Consider the following 19,283-nt stretch of genomic DNA (forward strand, 5'->3'; position numbering starts at 1 on the left):
AGCGCAGATTTCTCCAAACCCTTCCATGGCATATATCTAGAAGTGAGCAATATAGGCCAAAAGATCTACAGTTGATTTTGATTCGAAATCCACATTGGTAGTTGCTGATCGGTTGATAGTTTTCCAGGTATCACAGAAGTTCACTGTTGATGAATTTTCCATTACTCTGGACAGTATTCAAGTAGAGCAGTAGGTCAATGTTTGATGATGCACTTATCACCTTTTTTCGGAGTTGGCTGTATATGGGTTTGCTTCCATGCTATAGGTGGTGCTAGCAGAGTAGAATATAGTGTATAGTTGATAAAGAATAGGTATTAGTACAGGATCTCATCTTTTGAGCACAGCTTTATGTACTTTAGTAAAAGTTTGAAGAAGAAAATAAGTGGTGGAATATAATTGTTCATTTTGCTTTATCTTGTGAAACTGTCATAGTGATATCAGAATATCACTTACTGATCCCAGTATCTGAAATTTGTTGAAATATCGATACAGCTGGGTTTGGCCACATTTAGGGCTAATCTAAGGTATAATCACTCGAACAGAATGAGAGGAGAAGGGTTTTCAAAACAGGTGTTTGATGACAGGAAAAAAAGACCCAGAGGAAGACCAAGGTCTAAGTGAATTCATTCAGAAGTGCCTTAGAAGAATGAAATGTTAAAAATGACAATAATAATGTAAACTTAATTATGTAGACCTGTCATAGTAGCCTGAACATCACTTTGGGGTTACATATCAGGAAATTGATAATTTACTTAGAAATGTTATTTTACATTTCAGTTATGAAAATTTGAGTCAGTCTGCACAGTCTTTTTGAAAATCAGTATTGTAACTCTTAAGTTTTGATTTAATAAATTTACTCAAAATTCAAGTTTACTTAGAGTTACATTTCTTGAATGAATTGTTAACTGAGAGTTTGGAAGTGCAAAGTCGGGAAAACTAAAGGAATGTGGTAATCATTACTCTTGTAATGATTACCACATTCCTTTAGTAAACGTAGTTGGGGACCAAAGGGGATGCTATAGTTCATGTATACTAATGCTAGAGGTATCAAGAATAAGAGGGAGTTTTTATCATTTCTTAGTATAGCCTTGCCAAAAGTTATAGGCATTAGTAAGACTTCGCTGACAGCGAATGATTACAAGGAGAGAATGTGAGAGGATATAGTTATGCATTTTGTGATAAATAGATTGCAAACTATGTACACATTGATGGAACTGTACTCCAGGAAATAGATGAAGTTAGAGATTTAGGGGTGGTGGTAGACAGAGTTAAAGTTTAGAGGACATATTGCTAAGGTTGCTACAGCAGTAGCCCATAAGTTCACTTGGCTGTTGAAGAACACATTAACAAGTAGAGATAAGGAAGTTGTTATTCCTCTTTATAAGGCCTTGATATGTCCACATCTGAATTACTGTGCTCAGGTCTGGTCTCCTGAGTTTCTGGGGGATGAGGAAGCAGTGTAGAAATTTCAAATGTGTGATTAGGATGGTTAGTGGTCTGTGGAATGTTCCCTATGAGGATAGATTGAGGGGATGTGTGGATTGCAGAAGTTAGTTGATAGGAGAAAAAGAGGGGATATAATAGAAATATTTTAAGTTGCTATAAAGGATTTTATAGGATTGATGCATGGGAAATGTGTCAGCACTTGGCTGGAGGGGCCAGAAGGAGGAGTTATCCCTGGAAGTTGAATAAAGGCGTGGGTTAGTAGGGGTGTGAGGACTTGATTTTTTGGTTGGAGAGTTGTGAATGAACGGAATGGATTACCATAGTCAGTTGAGAGTGCATTGTCTTAATGGGTTCAAGGAGAGTATGATAGACTGTGTAGATAATTTGGGTCTCCCATGATGAGTCTTCAGTCTTCGTGGAGGCATCCACACAGCAATATTAATAATAATCCTGATAGTTAATGAAATCTTGGGAATTTTTAATGAAGAGGGGAAGAATTTCCTCGTTCATTAAATAAAATGAGGACTTTATCATTTCATTTCATTCCATTCCATTCCTCTTTATATGGCCATAGCTGGATTACTGTGCTGGGTCTAATCACCTGGATTTTTGGGGATGAGGTGGAAATGATTCATAGGCATGTAATCAAAATGGTGAATGATCTTGTGGAATGCATGCATCCAATGATAGTGAGGACTTGAGGGTTGCAAAACTTGGTTGATAGATAGAAAAGAGGCATTATGATAGAAACATATTAGTTACAAGAGGTCATCCCAGGCTATTCCCCTTTACTAATCATGCTCTTAGTCAGAGAGTGTGATTAGCAATGGTGTGAGAAACTAGCTTTGTTGCTTGGAGACATGCCCATAGCTCTATAAATAACATGACTTGTTGCAGACACGGTGGAAACAACAGAAACAATGCCAATCAGAAATTCAATTTTGATTGGTATAATATTGTTTTGTATATAAATAATTATAAGAGGTATTAATCTGTTATCATTCGATTATAATTTCAGTTCATAATTTGAATTGAAGTTTCTTCCAATTCAATTTTTTTTTTTTCATTTTAGCTATAAATGGAGACGTTTTAATGGTAAAATTAAGTAAAAGCAGTGCCTATAGTACATACGCCAAGAAATGGAGCTCAGTTTTAACTGATAATGAATGATTGTTTTCAAAAATTCGATTACAAAACACCTGTTTATGATTGTGATCTTTTCTTTGTTCTGATAGTTACCAGTATAGAAATACATTTTAAGTTTTAAAATTATGCAATTTTTAATAGTTACCAATCTTGTTTATAGGTTACCATTTGACCAGTTTGCTTCTAATGAAGCCATTCAGTGCTCAGAAATCTATGAATATGCACAGTCACTTGCCAATCAAGACTTCATTCTTCCACATTTACAAGTAAGTCTTAGACATAACAAATTGTGTAATTTTATAATAGATATGGATTAATGTACTGTTTTTGATTTATAACTTAAAATTATGTTCTATATTTCACCATTATATCAGGTCATTCTCAGGAGTATTTATATCTACACACTTGCCAAAAGCTACTTTACCATACAACTGCTACAAACTTCAAGTCTGGAAATTATGGGACCTATATAACCTGTCTTTTGTGTTAAACAAACCACAATAGATTAGGCTTGTGGTGTCAAAACCCACAGCTAGGAATTTATATTACTTTTTCTCACGTTCTGTTATTTGTTTGTTCACTTCTTTACTATTAATGTAGTGCTCCAAGAAAAAATCATAGTTCTTTTTTTTGTCTCCCATATTTTTACACTGGGTTCTTGGTGGAGGCTATCTTCTGGTGGTGATACTGACCCTTCTCATTTTTTTTACTTTTATCTATTTCTTTCATCCCATATTCTTCACTTTATTCTCTGGAGTCTTTACTGCCTACTTTCCAGACCACTATCACTGGGATCAGATGCCTACCTGTCATATTTGCTATGTGGTGGTGTGATCTGTGGATATCTGGTAAGGAGAGAATATTCTGATAGTCTTGTACTACACTACTAGAGTGGTCTGAAAAGTTCTTGGCTTCGACCATAGATGGCAACACTAGTGGCATGATTTTTTTTTTTTTGTAAGTTGGTACATCTGTCATAAGCATCCATGTGAAATTGCAAGTCATTCTATCAAGTAGTTTGTTTTATACAGCTGTCTGAAGCAAAAGCGTTGTCTGTATGCCTCGAAATGGATAAAATTGAGTATTGTGCGGTTATAAAATTCTTTGTAAAGGAAGGGTTAATGCCAAAAGAAATTCATTCGAAGTTCATAAAAGTTTATGGGCACACCCTTCCCCTTCATTTTTGACAATTAAGAAATAGGCTGCCGAGTTTAAACGTGGCCATAACAGCCTTGAAGATGATCCACGTGAAGGACGTCCAAAAAAGTGTAACAACACCAGAAATCATTGATGAAGTGCATATATGGTATTGGATGACTGGCAACTCAAAGTGCATGAAATTGCTGAGATTATAGGTATTTCAAAAGAATGTGTAGGATATTTTTTCCATGAAGAAGTGCAAATGAAAAAGCTTTGCACAAGATGGGTGACATGCTTGCTCACAGCTGATCAAAAATGCACTCGCATGAAAATCTCTGAACAGTGCTTGGAGCATTTTAACAAGAATAAAACTGAATTTGTGTATCGATTTATTACTATGGATGAGACTTGGATTCACCATTACACACCAGAATCCAAAAAGCAGTCAAAACAGTGGACAGAAGCTGGTTGTTCAGCACCAAAGAAGACAAAGTCTGTTTCATCAGCAGGAAAGGTCATGGCATTGGTGTTTTTTTTTCTTTGGCTAAAGGCATTTTGTGTATTAATTATCTTGAAAAGGGTAAAACAATAACTGGGTAATATTATTCTGATCTTTTAACCAGCCTAGATGGAAAATTTGTGAGAAAAGACCCTGTTTGTTTGCAGAAGAAGAAAATCATCTTTCATCAGGACAGTGCACCTGCCCACAAAGGTGTTTTGGCAATGGGAAAATTAAGGGATCTGCACTATGAATTGTTGGAACATCCACCCTATTCCCCAGATTTGGCTCCCACTTCTATCTCTTCCCAAAACTAAAACTCTTCCTTGCTGGCCAGTATTTTTTTTCAAATGATGTGATTGCAGCTGTAGAGGGGTATTTTGCAGCTCTTACTGAGAACAACTACAGGGATGAGATAATGGCGCTGGAGCATCGCTGGAATAAATGTATTAGTTTTAAGGGAGATTATGTTGAAAAATAAATATAATTTTGAAATTATGAATTAGTTTTTTCATTGTTAGGCCGAAAACTTTTCAGACCACCCTCGTACTTTGGCTCCGCTTTGGAAAGAACAGGTAGTCTTGGATGGTCTGACCAGGATCATTTGGTTATGGGGTTGACCTTTACATTGCCTGTAAAGGTCAACAGTTTTGCAATGTCTGTTTGCTCATGGTCCAAGGATAGGAATCACAATTTACTGTTGTACAGGTATGGCATCCAGGGTTTCACTTACTTGGCTCCATGATGTGTTGGGAGTTCTGTTACTGAATTCTTCCTCTTTATGAAAATGGGTCTTTGGTCCTCCAGTTTATTGGAGGCCCTTAACAAGCCCCAACCCAGTGCAAAGACTATTTGCACATCAACTGATGGCAAAAATAAACAAGCAAGAAACATCAAACATACCTACAAATATAATTTTTTTCCTGATTGCACAATCAAAAGTTGAATAGTTTGATCAGGAAAATGTCACCCTTCTTTATTCACAAGTGTTGGAAAATATCTAAAAGGTGTGGAAAAATCAGGAGATATTCATCCTCCCAGTAACAATAGGAGTGATTATGTTCTGCAGCATGATTCTGGAGAATGCCACTCATGCCGATCCTCACGAAACGCAATTTTTTTAAGTAATATCAGAGTATTACCTCCTTGATATTCCTGATAAGGTGATTTGCTCCAAATTACATCAAAGAATGTCTGCTATAAGAATTCTCATATATAAAGATGGTGTCCTAGTGACGATAGTGACTATCATCCATACATTTAGCATCCTGAAACCATTAACATCAGGGAAAGTAGGGTATCTCAGTTGCCTTGTTAGGCTCTCTATCCCAAACCCTTTGTGCTGCTTTAAATATCAGAAATGAAGATGAATAGGAGGACATTCCAAAGAGCAGTATATCCTCGGACACTTTTACTGTCCTTTTGAGCTTAAGAAGATTTACTATTACTAACAGTGGAGTAAGTTTGATGTTCTCCCTTGCAGTTAGTGCATTTGGGGGTTATTCTTAGTCTTTATTTTCATGCTGCTTTCCACCACAAGGGAAATAGATAACAGACCAATACAGGCAGCTGTAAATAGCATGAAAATAAAGACTAAGAATAACCCAAATGTGCTAATTGCAAGGGAGAGCATCAGATCTACTCCAACAATTAATAGCAAATATTCTCAAGCTCAGAAGGATAGCATGTACATCCCGATCCTCTCACAATTACATCATGTTGAGTGATATGATTTACTTGCAATCTCATGGAGTGAATCAGAGAAAAAAGTGGATATGGATTCATTCCTAAAACACCAACAACGATTCTACTACTGCCAGTTGAAAAATAATGATCTGACTCCCCCAGAGAACAAAGAACTTGCCTCTGGATCTGTTAATATATAAGATATATATTTCTGTCCTCACTGAAGGAAAATAAAATCATTAAAATACTTAATATCCTTGACAGTATAGAAAAGATACATTGACCATCCACTATTCTCTAAGAAGGAAAAGTCCAAGACTGATTAAAAGTAAATATTCACAAAACCTGAAGAGATAAAATGCAGACATAACTAATAAATTCCTACAGTGCAGTTGTTAGGAATTCTGCCAAAAAATCGTAGATGCTCTGAAGATCCTTTTGCAGAAACATAAGCCGGTGTGCTTATATTTCTGTCTGCAAGAACCAGATGAGGATTCTCCGTCATCTCTGTCATATACTTCTGTCATCCACAAGGACATGATAGGGATGGACCTGGCATGGAGGAGTTGCATTCACTTCTCACAAGGATCGCATATTAAATATGGTCTTATCTACTACTGATTTCAGATATTTCCATGGATGAATTTGGTGAACTTATGTTACTTTCTGGGATAAAGCCCACTCTAACATCAGAGAAAGAGTTGTGGAGCACTTGCTCAAATTCTATTTTGTAAATCAGCTCCTTTCCTATTAATGAAGCTAGTAGATCACATTAAAGTGTATAATACAAGCTGCTATAACTGCAGTACTCTGAAACATCAAGTCAGTTTTTGCCTTTACCCAAACCATATTGGAATTAAGAATATATACTGCATTTATGAAAGCCCAAAGCAAACCTTGATGTATCTTCCATGGACACCCAACTACACAAAACTTAATTGCTTTCAGATGTTCTTGCAACTGGGCATGAAACATTTGCTATCAGAGCTAAAAAGAACTTTAGGATTCAGTTCATATCTTCTGTCACCAAATCAACAAACACCAAGGAGGTTTGAGATGAAATCCAGTAAATGAATGGCAGATTCCACTCACTCCTCTTCAATCCTAAAACAGAGTGGATATGCAATGTAATTGCTTACCCAAAAAGCATTTGCAGATAAACAAACAGGAGGAATTTTGCCAGAACATCAGCATCATCCTTTTACATCCCAGAATTCCTGATTCTTAAAAAGAAAAGCAAAAAAAAACATCAGATTTTGTTCGCTTCGGACAATCTTGAAGATTAAAACAGGCCTTTGAGAAAGAATGGAAACTACTATGCTTCAGTGCTGACCAACTACAGTAGGACCAGATGACATGCATTATGAGATGGTTTAACATCTTTCATCATCCTCCTTGAATCAGCTGTTTTACTAAATCAGAATTTTCTCTGAGAATGAATTTCCAGAATCTTGGCAAAGGGCAGTTGTAATTGCCTTTTTAAGCCAAGTAAGGATTCGAAAAAACTTAAGATTTTTGTATCTTGACCTGGCCAAGATCTTGAGCATCCTGCTTTGATTCTGTGTCTGTCTATACATAGAGTTCAAAATATTATTATTATTAGACACCTCCAGGGAGTACAAAGACTCATCGAGGGAGAGTGTGCCAACAGCATCGAACGATTGGACCCCTTCCAACTACTAACCGTGCTCAAACTTACTTAACTGAGCCCTTAGTAGCAGAGGCTCTACCAATCGACCAACTTTTGCGAATTCAAAATATGCACAAACATCTCAAACCATTTGTTTGTGCAGAATCTTTGGGGGAAAATGGTTGTTGACTCTTGTCTTTTATGATTTCAGCAGCACAACAGTCTTTTTTCCAAGACATAGGTCAGTTTATGAAAACATCATTCTACAGTAACTCCCTTCATCTTACTGGATGCATCCATTAGATACTTGATTAAAACATAAACACTTAATGTTGGTTTTCTATACCATGGAAAAATGTATTTCACAGCTTGTATGTTTGGTATACTGAAAGACCCACACAACTTTCATCACTGAGGAAACCTCCCTCTCTTTATTATCAATTTTATATCTAGTAGAATCTATCAGGTCTGAAAAGGAGTCCCATTGTGTTCTGTGTAAAGTGTCATACTATTTCCTGTTAGCTTTGTTAGTTAACTAAAAAGTCAACTTGTTAGCAGAACAACTTCCTCCAGCTATAAGTAATGTCCTCTGTGTGGATGATTTTACTATCTTTTAGACTCGGCTCTTATAAATGGACTCAGATTTTTGCAGTGTATTTTTCATGCAAGCATAATGTTTATCTTGACCAAGTGCTCACACCATTAGTTTCCTTCTGAAGTTATTCCCTTTGTGCAGATTAAACACCCCATACTTCCTGACTGTCTGCAGCTTTTTGCAAACACATAGAGCAGCCTGTTTTGATTCCATGCCTGTCGATACATCATCAAATTCCTGCCATGTACCCTCAAGGGGTGTACAGGATATGATAGTACTACATGAAAAATTTACATCATTACTAATTTCCTATCAATACAATTTTCCTCCAAATCAGTCTGTTACTTGTCAAGACCCCAACATTACCAGAACTTATATTTCTATCGTCTAAGGCACTTTGTACCGTATCAATCCACCTATATCTTGGTCTTCCTCTGGGTCGTTTTCCTGCTAACTTGGCAGAGAACACTTGTTTTGCTAATCTTTCCTCGCCCATTCTATTTAAGTGACCATACCACCTGAGATTAGCTCTGCTAACGCATTCCTGGATGCCGACAATGTCAAGTTCTTTCTAATATTCTCATTTTTAATATGATATTGCCATTGATGCCATCTGTTCATGCCTCTAATCTTTCTCAGGACTCTCATATCTGCGGTCTCTAGTCTTTGGTCAAGTGTTTTACTTCTGACCCAGCTCTCAGATCCATAAGTTAAAACTGGTTTGAACACTGTCTTGTATACAGCTAATTTAGTGTTCTGACTAATTTCTCTCTTATTCCATATGAATTTATTCAATTGACTTCCTACCATACCAGCTTTGTTGATTCTGTTGTCTATTTCCATATATAATTTGCCATCTTCACTAAAAATCTTGCCTAAATAGCTGAAATGTTTTACTTGTTCCACAGGTTCTCCATTCACAACACAGTTGACGTTTTCAATTATTCTGCCTATTTTCATTGTCTTTGTCTTTTTATTGCTGACCTTCATACCATATCTATTACAAGAGTTATTCAATTTAGTCAGAGAATCTTGCAGACTTGTAGCAGATTTATTTAGAAGTATAACATCATCCGCATAAAGCAAAGAGCTGACATTACCATCTCCAATTTTGATATCGTGTTTAATACCACTTTCCTTCATAATGTGATCCATATAGATAATGAATAACAGAGGGAATAATGTACATCCTTGTCTCACACCAGATTTAACATTAAACCATCTTCCTGTACTTCCTTCAATTCTAACTGCTGACTTACAACTCAAATAAAGACTAAGTATTGCTTGATATAATGCCCCATTCACACCATATAACTGTAATGTATTGAATAGCTTCTCTCTTCGCACCTTGTCATATGCCTTTTCCAAATCAACAAAACTTAAATACATATCTTTGTTATATTCCCATGATTTCTCCACTATTTGTCGTAAAGTGAAGATCTGATCCTGACAGCCTCTATTTGGCCTGAATCCAGCTTGTTCTTCACCAAGCTTTTCTTCCACAATTCTTCTCAACCGTTTCTCAAGTATACTTACATATATCTTACCAGGAACACTCAGTAGGGATATACCTCTGTGATTCTCACGTTCAGTTTTATTTCCCTTTTTATATATGGGTACTATGAGAGCTCTACTCCAATCGTCTGGAATTCGTCCCTCTGTCCAGGCATTCTGAACTATGCAGTGCAGCCACTGTAAGACTTTTGTACCACCATACTTCAGCATTTCTGGTCGAATATCATCTACTACTGCTGCCTTTCCACATTTCAAGCCTTTGATGGCTTTTTCTACTTCAAGTATGGATATGTATTCCTGACCGCATGCCTGGTCAGTGTTTTTTATCACTGTGCTGTCATCACTGCTTGTTTCATTTAGCAAATTTTCAAAGTAATTACTCCATACTTCAAGGATATCTTTTTCTCCCGTTTTCATGTCACCTTTATCATCTCTATCTCCTTTTACAGCACTCTTTCCTCCATTCCTAAGCTTCTTCAACAACCTCCAGAATATTTTGCCACCTTCTTGATATTTATTTTCTATATTCTTGCCAAAGTCCTCCCATGACTTTTGTTTAGCTAGTTTTACAGTGTCTAGCTTTCTTACATTTGTCTCTGTATTCTCTAAGAGCACAAGCTGACTTATTTGCCAGGAACTTTTGATATGCTTTCTTCTTTTCCTTCACTGCATCTTTAACTTCCTGTGTCCACCATGGAGTTCTGATTTTTCTATCCTTGCAGAAAGCCTCACCACATGCCCCCTCTGGCTGAATTGATCGGGGTATTCTTCAAGGCTTGCCACTGAATCTCCAAGGTTTGGTTCTTGTTCTCAATCTCTTTCATTTTTCCTTCAATAATCTTTGTGTATTTTGGTCTACACTTCACATCTGAGAGCTGCTCAATTTTTATTCGCTTTAAAACTTTCTTACATGTCATTCTTTTCAATATGAAATTCAATTTTATCCTGCTCAAGACTAAATAGTGATCACTTCTAATTTCAAATCCTCTGTACACTCTGGTGTCCTGCACCAGGAAAAAATCATCTTATCAACAACAATAACATAGTCAATGAGACTTTTCTTATTCTTTGCCTCTTCTCTCCATGTGAATTTGTGCACATTTTTATGATGGAACATGGTTAGTAATAACCAGTCCATGTCCTGTGCAGAAATCCAACAGGTATTTGCCATTATTATTAGCTTTGCTCTCTTCTCCAAATTTTCCCAAAATATTTTTGTATATCTGACAATCATTTCCTACTCTGCTATTTAGATTCCCAACAAGGACCAACTTTTCCTTTTTCACTGTGTCAGTAGTTTTCTCTAGAGCCTCAAAAAATTCCTCTACTTCTACCTTAGTAGAGCCTTCTGTGGGACCATAGCTACAAATGTCTCATTGTCCAGTTCCCCATTCTGATATTTGCCCAAATCACTCTACTTGACACTGCCTGCCACTTAAGAAGATGAGCCTCGTATTTTGTGTTGAATACTATGGCTACTCCTTCTTTTCCTTGATTGTCATTGCCTGAATATAACATTTTGTATTTATTGCTCAGAAAGATCTCACCAGTTTTTGTCTTTTTTGTTTCAGTCACCCCTATTATATATGAAGAGTTCAATCTATCATTCTATCATAGAGTTCAAAATGTCTAGTGGGGCCTGCTGGCATTTTCCCATCCAGCATAATATCTCATATCTAATCACATACTACCAGAACTTAGCAGCGCTGCTGTTGAGCTGTGTGCAATAGAGCTTGCGTTAAATTACATAAGACTGAAACACTATCAAAGGTGCATTATTTATACTAATTCAGAAAGCTTCCTTCAGACACATAGGAGTATGGCTATCAACAATAACATTGAGTAATCTCCTGGATCCAATCAGATAAGGATCCTCATCAGATAAGGAGGCTCCATCTGGATGTCTGTCTGTGTTTGGTCCATTTTGGAAGGACTGCAAATGCAGCAGAACTTTCCCAAGAAACCATCATCTGCTTGTCCCTACATTGATTATGGGCAGATTTTGAGACAGAAATTAACATTCCACTTGGAAACATCATAGCCTAAAGGAATAAGAATCTATGGAAAAACTTTTTATTGGGATTATATTGATCAAGTGTATATAAGAAACAACTAAGTTATACCAACTAGTTTCACCAACTAAATCTGTTGGCATCTTCAGGGTACATAACTGATGTAAGGCACTAAAAAGTAAAAAAACTGTTACAAACTAAAATCAACCGATTCCAATTATATTAAACAAAGAACAGAGCACGTACAATACATTCATAGAGCATGGATGATCTCACTTGTTGTTATTTAGGAACGTTCTATAGTTGGCACTATAATTCAGTTCTGGCGAGTTGAAGGATCTGATAAGGGTCTTCCAGATCATGGGCAAGATTAGTCCTTGGTTCCTGTTAAGGTTTTGTGTACAGCGGGCAACTGTTGTGGCCTCCTTAAAAATTCGGAGTGGAAGTCCTCCTCCATGTAAGGAATTGTGCTTCTATCCCACTCTATGGTATGGTTCATTCTTGAGAAATGAAATGCTAACCCCGATTTTTCTTCTCTGTTATTATTGACGTCACCTATATGTTCTTTTTGCCTAATTTCAAGGCTCCTTGAAGTTTGGCCGATGTAATTCAAGCCGCACGAGCATGGTATGTTATAAACTCCAGCATATTTGGAGAAATGATGGCTATCTTTTGGAGATCTTAAGAATTGTCTAATCGTTTCTGTGGGTTTAAAGGCCACTGTGGGTTTAAAGGCCACTCTTATTTTATGTGGTCTAAGGAGTCTAGCAATCTTATTGGAAACTGTCCCTAAGTATGGAATGACGATGGTAGAAATATAACGTACGACATCTTGTTGTCTTTGTTGGGGTTCAGAGAAAAGTATCTTGTGGACGAGTCTTTGAGGAAATCCATTCATGGTAAGGTTGTTGGATATCAGGGATAGTTCTTCCTGGAGGTCTTGTTGAACTGTTGTAAGGAGAGAGGCATGGTTCTTCAACATGTGTACAATACTAAGTTTGTGAGAAATGTGGTGTGAGGAAGTGAAATGTAAATAACGTCCTGTATTGGTAGGTTTGCGGTAAACTGAGAGGTTGATACCACCATTCGGAAGCTTCTTAATTAAAGTGTCCAGAAATGATATTGGTTATCTTCTTCAGGTTCTAGAGTGAATTTGATTGTGTGGTGTAGAGAGTTGATTTTCTTAAGAAAGTCGAACAGGTCCTTTTTTGTGTGGTTCCAAACAGTAAGGATATCATCCAATTATCTCCACCATACTGTGGGTTTAGGGTCTGTTTGAGTTAAGATTTTACTTTCAAAATCCTCCATAAAGAGATCAGCACAAGATGGAGAGAGGGGGGGGGACTACCCATTGCAAGGCCAGTCAATTGCTGATATATGGTTTTATTCCATAAGAAAAAGTTTGATGTTAAACAATGACGGAACAGAGAAGTAATGTCTTGTGGGAGCAAACTTCCTAAAATGTTCATCACTTCCTCCATAGGGATGTTAGTGAATAGAGATGTAACAGCCAGGCTGGCGAGTAAATCCGTATTGGAGATAGAGATGTTGTTCAGTTTCTCAACGAAATGTTGCGAATATCATATATAAGTGTCCGAATTATGGATGTGAGGTTTGAGGAGGCCTGCCAGGTGTTTAGATAACAGATAAGTTGGCGAATTGATTCCATCCACAATCGGGCGTAGTGGTATTCCATTTTTGTGTACCTTAGGAGTGCCATATAGTCTTGGTGTTAGTGGATGCATGGATTTCAATCTTCATTTTAAGTCTATAGACCAGTTCTCCATATGACGTATTAAATCGTTGGTATCATTGTGGTTCTTTAGTGTTGGGTCTGTGACTAGGACATGGTAGGTTGATGTATCCGACAATAAGCTATAATCTTATCTTCGTAATCACTGGTGTTTAAAATCACTGTTGAATTTCCCTTATCTGCCTTCAATATGATAATGTCTTTCTTTTTCTTCAAACTGTACAATGTTCTTTTTTCCAGAGTAGTGATGTTTTTGTTAGGAGTTTTGGAAGATGAGAGGATGATACTACTTTTTAATCTAATATCATTAGCTATGGGTTCCGGTAACGACAAGACTGCCTTTTCTATATTACAAATGATATCCACTTTAGGGACATTATGAGGTGTTATCACAAAATTGAACCCTTTTTTAAGTATATTGATCTCTGGTTTTTGTTAATACATGATCCGATAAATTAAAAATAACTTTGTTGTCTGGTAGAGAAGGTTTCGACTTAAAACGTTTTGTATAAAGATCGTTAAATTTTTTAATTTGGTTTCGTTTGCTTGTTGTAAAGGCTTTATCATAGCTAGTAGTGACCATTCTATCCAAATGCGACCATATATCTTGATCTAAAGTACTAGAAATATCGTCATAAATCTGTATCGTCATAATTCTTTTAAGCCAAATAGATCTAAATCTATTTGGCCTAAAAGAAATCTGGTATGCTGTATCCTTTCACGTAGAAGTGCCAAAGATGTTTTAAAATAAATGTTTCACTAGTCTTGAATGGAATTGTTCTTTTAAAAATAGATACTTTGGAATAATCTTGTTATCTCTACATCTTTTCAAAAAAGTGAGGTGATTTAATAGTTTGGCTTTTATATTTTATAATTTAATAATTTATAATTTATAATTTAATTTTTATAATTTAATAGTTTGGTTTCCCCATGGATTCTATTCATGTTAAAAAACGTTTCATTTTCTTGACCAAAAAGCTCTGGAAAAACTTTTTATTGGGATAATAAACAACTATTATATACACTTGATCAATATAATCCCAATAAAAAGTTTTTCCAGAGCTTTTTGGTCAAGAAAATTAAACGTTTTTTAACATAAGTATCTATACCAGTTTATGCCTATATAATTAAACTTTGGCAAGCCTGGTCTGTACATGGCTTGTAGAAAGGAAGTTGTTATTGCTCAGCTCCACATAGGTTGTATTCATCTCACTCACTCCTTCCTGTTGAGTGATGATATGTGTGAGTATTGTTTATCTTTAACAGTTCATCATATTGCAATAAACTGATCTCATTATATTAAAGAGTGCTGGCATTATATTACTGGTTTTAGAAATTACCTGAACCTCATACACTCAAGCAAGTTTTATCCAGTGCGCCACACACACTCTCTCTCTCTCTCTCTCTCAGGTCTCTTTTTATGTGGATTTGAAGTTATGCACCGCATAATTTCAAAACTAATGTATAATATGCCCACGGATATGAGTCCTTTCAACACTTTTGTGCATGTCAACAGAAGGAGAATCCATTCCAATAATAGGGTAATCCAGTATTTCCTAAACTTTTCCTCCGATGGAACACTTTGCAAATCCTGAAATTTTCATGGAACACCTTGGTTATTTTGTAATGTATTAATGAATAATTGTTAATTTAGCTGATTATTATTAATTAATAATCGATCATTAATTAATAATTAATTACATTTGGCCCAATTTTTGGCCCAAAAAGCACCAAAGAAAAGCAGTTTGTTTGAAAATGAAAATTGCAATTTTAGATTGCTTAGCAAAAGGAGAGGGATCTATGGTGATTGGTAAACATTTTAATTTAGGCGAATCTACTATAAGAGCAATTAAAAAGAATGAAGTCACAATAAGAAAATCTGTCATTTTTGGCACAAAGCTAAATGCCAAATTATCATCGTACTGAAGAGATGCTTTATTAGAAAACACGGAACGAGCGTCGTAATTTTGATTGAAGAATTAACTCAATGAAGAATTCCTATTAGTGATTATTTAATTAAACAGAAAGCTCTTTAGTTTAATGAACGGATGAAGTAATTGGAGCCGTCTACTTCCGCTTCTCAGGCTGATAAAGAATTTTCGACTAGCAAAGCTTGTTTAACTGGGTTTTTAAAAAGGAATACACTTCGTAACGTGAAGATTATAAGCGAGGTTGCAGTAGCAGATGAAGAAGCAGCCAAAAATTTTCAAGAGAAGTTAGCCAAAATTATTGAAGATGGTGGATTATTGTCTTGATCAAGTGTTTAACGCTGCCGAAACAGGATTGTTTTGGAAGAAAATGCCTAGTCGAACTTACATCGCAAAGTCTGAGAAAAAAGCAAGTGGGTTTAAAGCAAACAAAGATTGAGTAACGTTGTTACTTTGTAGCAATGCATCAGGAGATCAAATGTTGAAACCCCCCTCCTAGTAAATCAATTTCTAAGACCACATACTCTAAAAGGTAAAATCTAAAACAGGCTGTCAGTATATTGGATGGGTAATACAAAGACGTTGGTAACAACTACTGTATTTACTGAATGGTTCAATAATTGCTTTGTACCAGAAGTGGAAACTTATATGAAACAAAAAACTCTCGATTTTAAAGTTTTATTAATTGTTGACAATGCACCAAATCATCCACATTTAGAACATCCAAATGTGCAGGTAGAGTGTTTTCCACCCAATACAACAAGCATTATTCAGCCATTAGATCAAGGCATAATTGCTACTTTTAAAAAATATTATGTTAAGCACACTTTTCAATTTATATTGGATAAACTAGAAAATGAATCATTAACAGCAACTGACGTTTGGAAAAACTTTTCTATTTTGAACTGCTTAAATCATGTTGTATCTGCTAACACTGAAATAAGACCACAAACTTTAAATGCCTGCTGGAAAGCACTTTGCCTGGATGTGTTGCAAACAGTGCAACCATGCAAACATCTACGTTATCAGCTGAAATCATTACTTTGGCACATGAAATTGGTGGAGAAGGTTTTGATACATTTAGCCAGAACGATGTTGACGAATTGCTTGTGGATAATGCCTTAAGTGGCGATGATATTATTGGATGTCGATTAACTTTAGATATCGTCGAAGATCCAGAAAACAATAGTGAAGCGGAAGAAAAACCTGTCTCCCTCACTGCAAATATAATTCGAGAAGGTCTTGAACTGTGCAATAAATTAGAAAATCATTTTTTTTGTTAATGACACAATTTCTGAACGAGCCTTTAAATTCCAACATGAGCTGAAGAACTGTATGTCTGGATATTGCGAGCTGTATAAAAAATTTGTGAAATCATCATTGCAAAGTTTTATCACTACATTGTCAGAAGAAAAAATCAGCACAAAATGAGGATGAAGCTAATTTGCATTTTAATGGTTCTTCGCATGTGAAGAACCATTGCCTTTACCATAAGATTTGATGCGCTGACTATCTCTTCTGGTGATGAAAGTGATTTTGTACCAGTTCGCAAACATTGCCGAATATTGTCTAATAGTGATGATAATTCTGTTGACAAAATGTAAAATAAAAAATAAAAATTTTTACTTTTCATTAAAATTAAATGAATAAACCTTTAAAACAAACTTAGGCATTCTTATTTTCATAAACTTTTTTTATGCGATTTTAGGTTTATTTTAATTTATTGTTTCGGTTTTATGTGGTTTTAGAAATTTATGGAACGTATCCCTAATTTTTCAACGTAAGTTGGGCCTTTTTTTTTGTGTGATTTTTTATATGCGGTTTTCTGTGGAATGTATGTACCGCATAAAAATAGACCCGACACTACATTCTTCACTGTGATAATTTTTGTTATAAGAAATTGATCTTTATACAAGAATGGGATATCTTAACCCTGCGGAGGTCGCGGTCAAAAAAATTGTAGCGTGTGTATCTGAGAGATGCATTCGTTACTAGTATGTGCTAAAATGCAATAAAACTTAAAAAAAAAAAAACATTGAAAATATAATACATGGTTTACTTATTTTCAGTTACAATCTAGAAATTATTGAACAAAGAAACAAAGAAAAAAACAACTAAACCAATGCTATACTGACATTGGAGTTAGTGGTATCTCTCAGATACAATTTACTATCAAATATGACACACCTTTACATAACATGTGTGAAACAAAATTGATCGCATAAACAGTGTGGAATATCACCTGTAATATAGGCATACGTAGCTAGTCATGACCTCCAAATTATACACTAGATATGTGTAAAAATATTTATATTAAACAATTTGTTTGTATCTGTCAGATCAGCCACGACCTCCACAGGGTTAAAACTACATATTCTGATATACTAATTTTAATATCTATTTTCAGATAAATTTTTAACTTATTTATATGTAGATATTTGTTGGTTTCTTTTATTTTTTCACATGGAGCATTATAGTCTGAAATGCTGTTGCACCATAAAAATACAAAATAACTAGAAAACCTATTTTTCTAGTTATGTTTTTTCGTTATCTTATCTGAACAGTCTTGTTAATTTATAAATTTCCTAGAGCCTTGTTGATGGGAGGGGGGGTTTGGATTCTGTACATTTATACTTGGGAAGGAGGGAGAGTTGAAAGGAAAAATCATCCTCTTTTTGACTTGCAAATTAATTTTGCAGTCTTCTTAATTATGGTTGTAAGTAGATTTACCTGAAATTGACATTACTGTTGTACAGTTCTCTAGGTCATTTTGGATAGTGAACTATTGTGAGGAATGAAGGTATCTTGTCCAATTTTTATTGATCTTTAATCATTTCTGTTTATGTTCGATTTATATAATGGATACCGTGCATGGTTCTTTTAAATATTTTCTCAAACCATGTTCTAGTTGGATGCTACAGGTGCATATTCTTCCATTCAATCTCCAAGGAATGTCTTCAGATTAGGACTTTTTCCCATGGTGGATTAAATGGATATGAGGATTGTGCTCTTTTTCTAATTTCTGCTGGGTGTTCAGTTTCACCTATATATGATAAAATGCATTACATTTAATTTGGTGGAACCTTGTGTGTGAGTGTGTTGGGGAGGGGAGATCTATTGAAGGCTAAACAGGTATTTTAATTTTATGGGAGGTATAAGTTTTATAGGTGGTTTTGATATTATATGAAAACCTCTTTAAAACTTCTATAAAATTATATATTATATGAAATGATATGAAACTATAAGTCAAACAAAATAAGCCCACCTGAAAGAATACTTGCAATTATGATGCATAATAAACTGGCATCTTTGTTGCTTTGGCTGCAGTTCAAAACAAAACAATCCATCTCTTTTCTCTAGAGATCCCATAGTGAATGCAAAAATTGCAGGTTATACTTTAGGATGTAATGGAAATGGAGAGTGGAGTAAATTAGTGTGAGAGATGGTGCATCAGTTAATTACTCTTTTCTGCATCTGCAGTATGTCATGTGGAGCATTGTTAATCACAGTCACCTTAGATGTGATAAGTGTATAAAACATGGCTTTCTTGTTTAACATGTTCCATCACTAATATATGTTCTCTGATGTCAGTTATTTGACTGGCGAAGTTTAGGTAGATAAGTGTAATGTATTATTTTACATACAAGGACTGCTTGAAAAGTGTGGTAAATTTCCAATAGATGGTGACACAGTTTATTCGTTCATACGTATTGGCACATATCTTTTTCATGACCCCTGGCAAATTTTAGCCACATGTGACGCATAGTTCTCGTTTGGCAAACATTTTAAATAACTGTGTTCACATTTTTCATAAAAATGGAGAAAAACGTATTTCGAGCAGTTTATTTATTTATGTATTCTTGTGGCAAAAGGAATACAGAACAGCTACAGGTCAATGCCCAGTCTGGAAAGCCAATCCAAGGCCTCATCCGT

At 35.5% G+C, this 19,283-nt stretch overlaps 1 protein-coding gene across 1 annotated transcript in view; it reads left to right on the top strand.

The window, feature by feature from the left end:
• The window catches only part of Sec16 (endoplasmic reticulum export factor secretory 16), a 627,195-nt gene that overhangs the window by 350,862 nt on the left and 257,050 nt on the right, over window positions 1-19,283 (top strand). The window contains exon 21 of the mRNA XM_090400384.1: window positions 2,753-2,858. Within this exon, the coding sequence (XP_090256510.1) occupies window positions 2,753-2,858 (106 nt within the window). The remainder of the gene's footprint in view (window positions 1-2,752; window positions 2,859-19,283) is intronic.

The sequence above is a fragment of the Typopeltis vanoorti genome, chromosome 1 (genome assembly GCF_054136105.1).
Source record: "Typopeltis vanoorti isolate ZY-2024b chromosome 1, IOZ_Tvanoo_1.0, whole genome shotgun sequence".
Classification (NCBI taxonomy): Eukaryota; Metazoa; Arthropoda; class Arachnida; order Uropygi; family Thelyphonidae; genus Typopeltis; species Typopeltis vanoorti.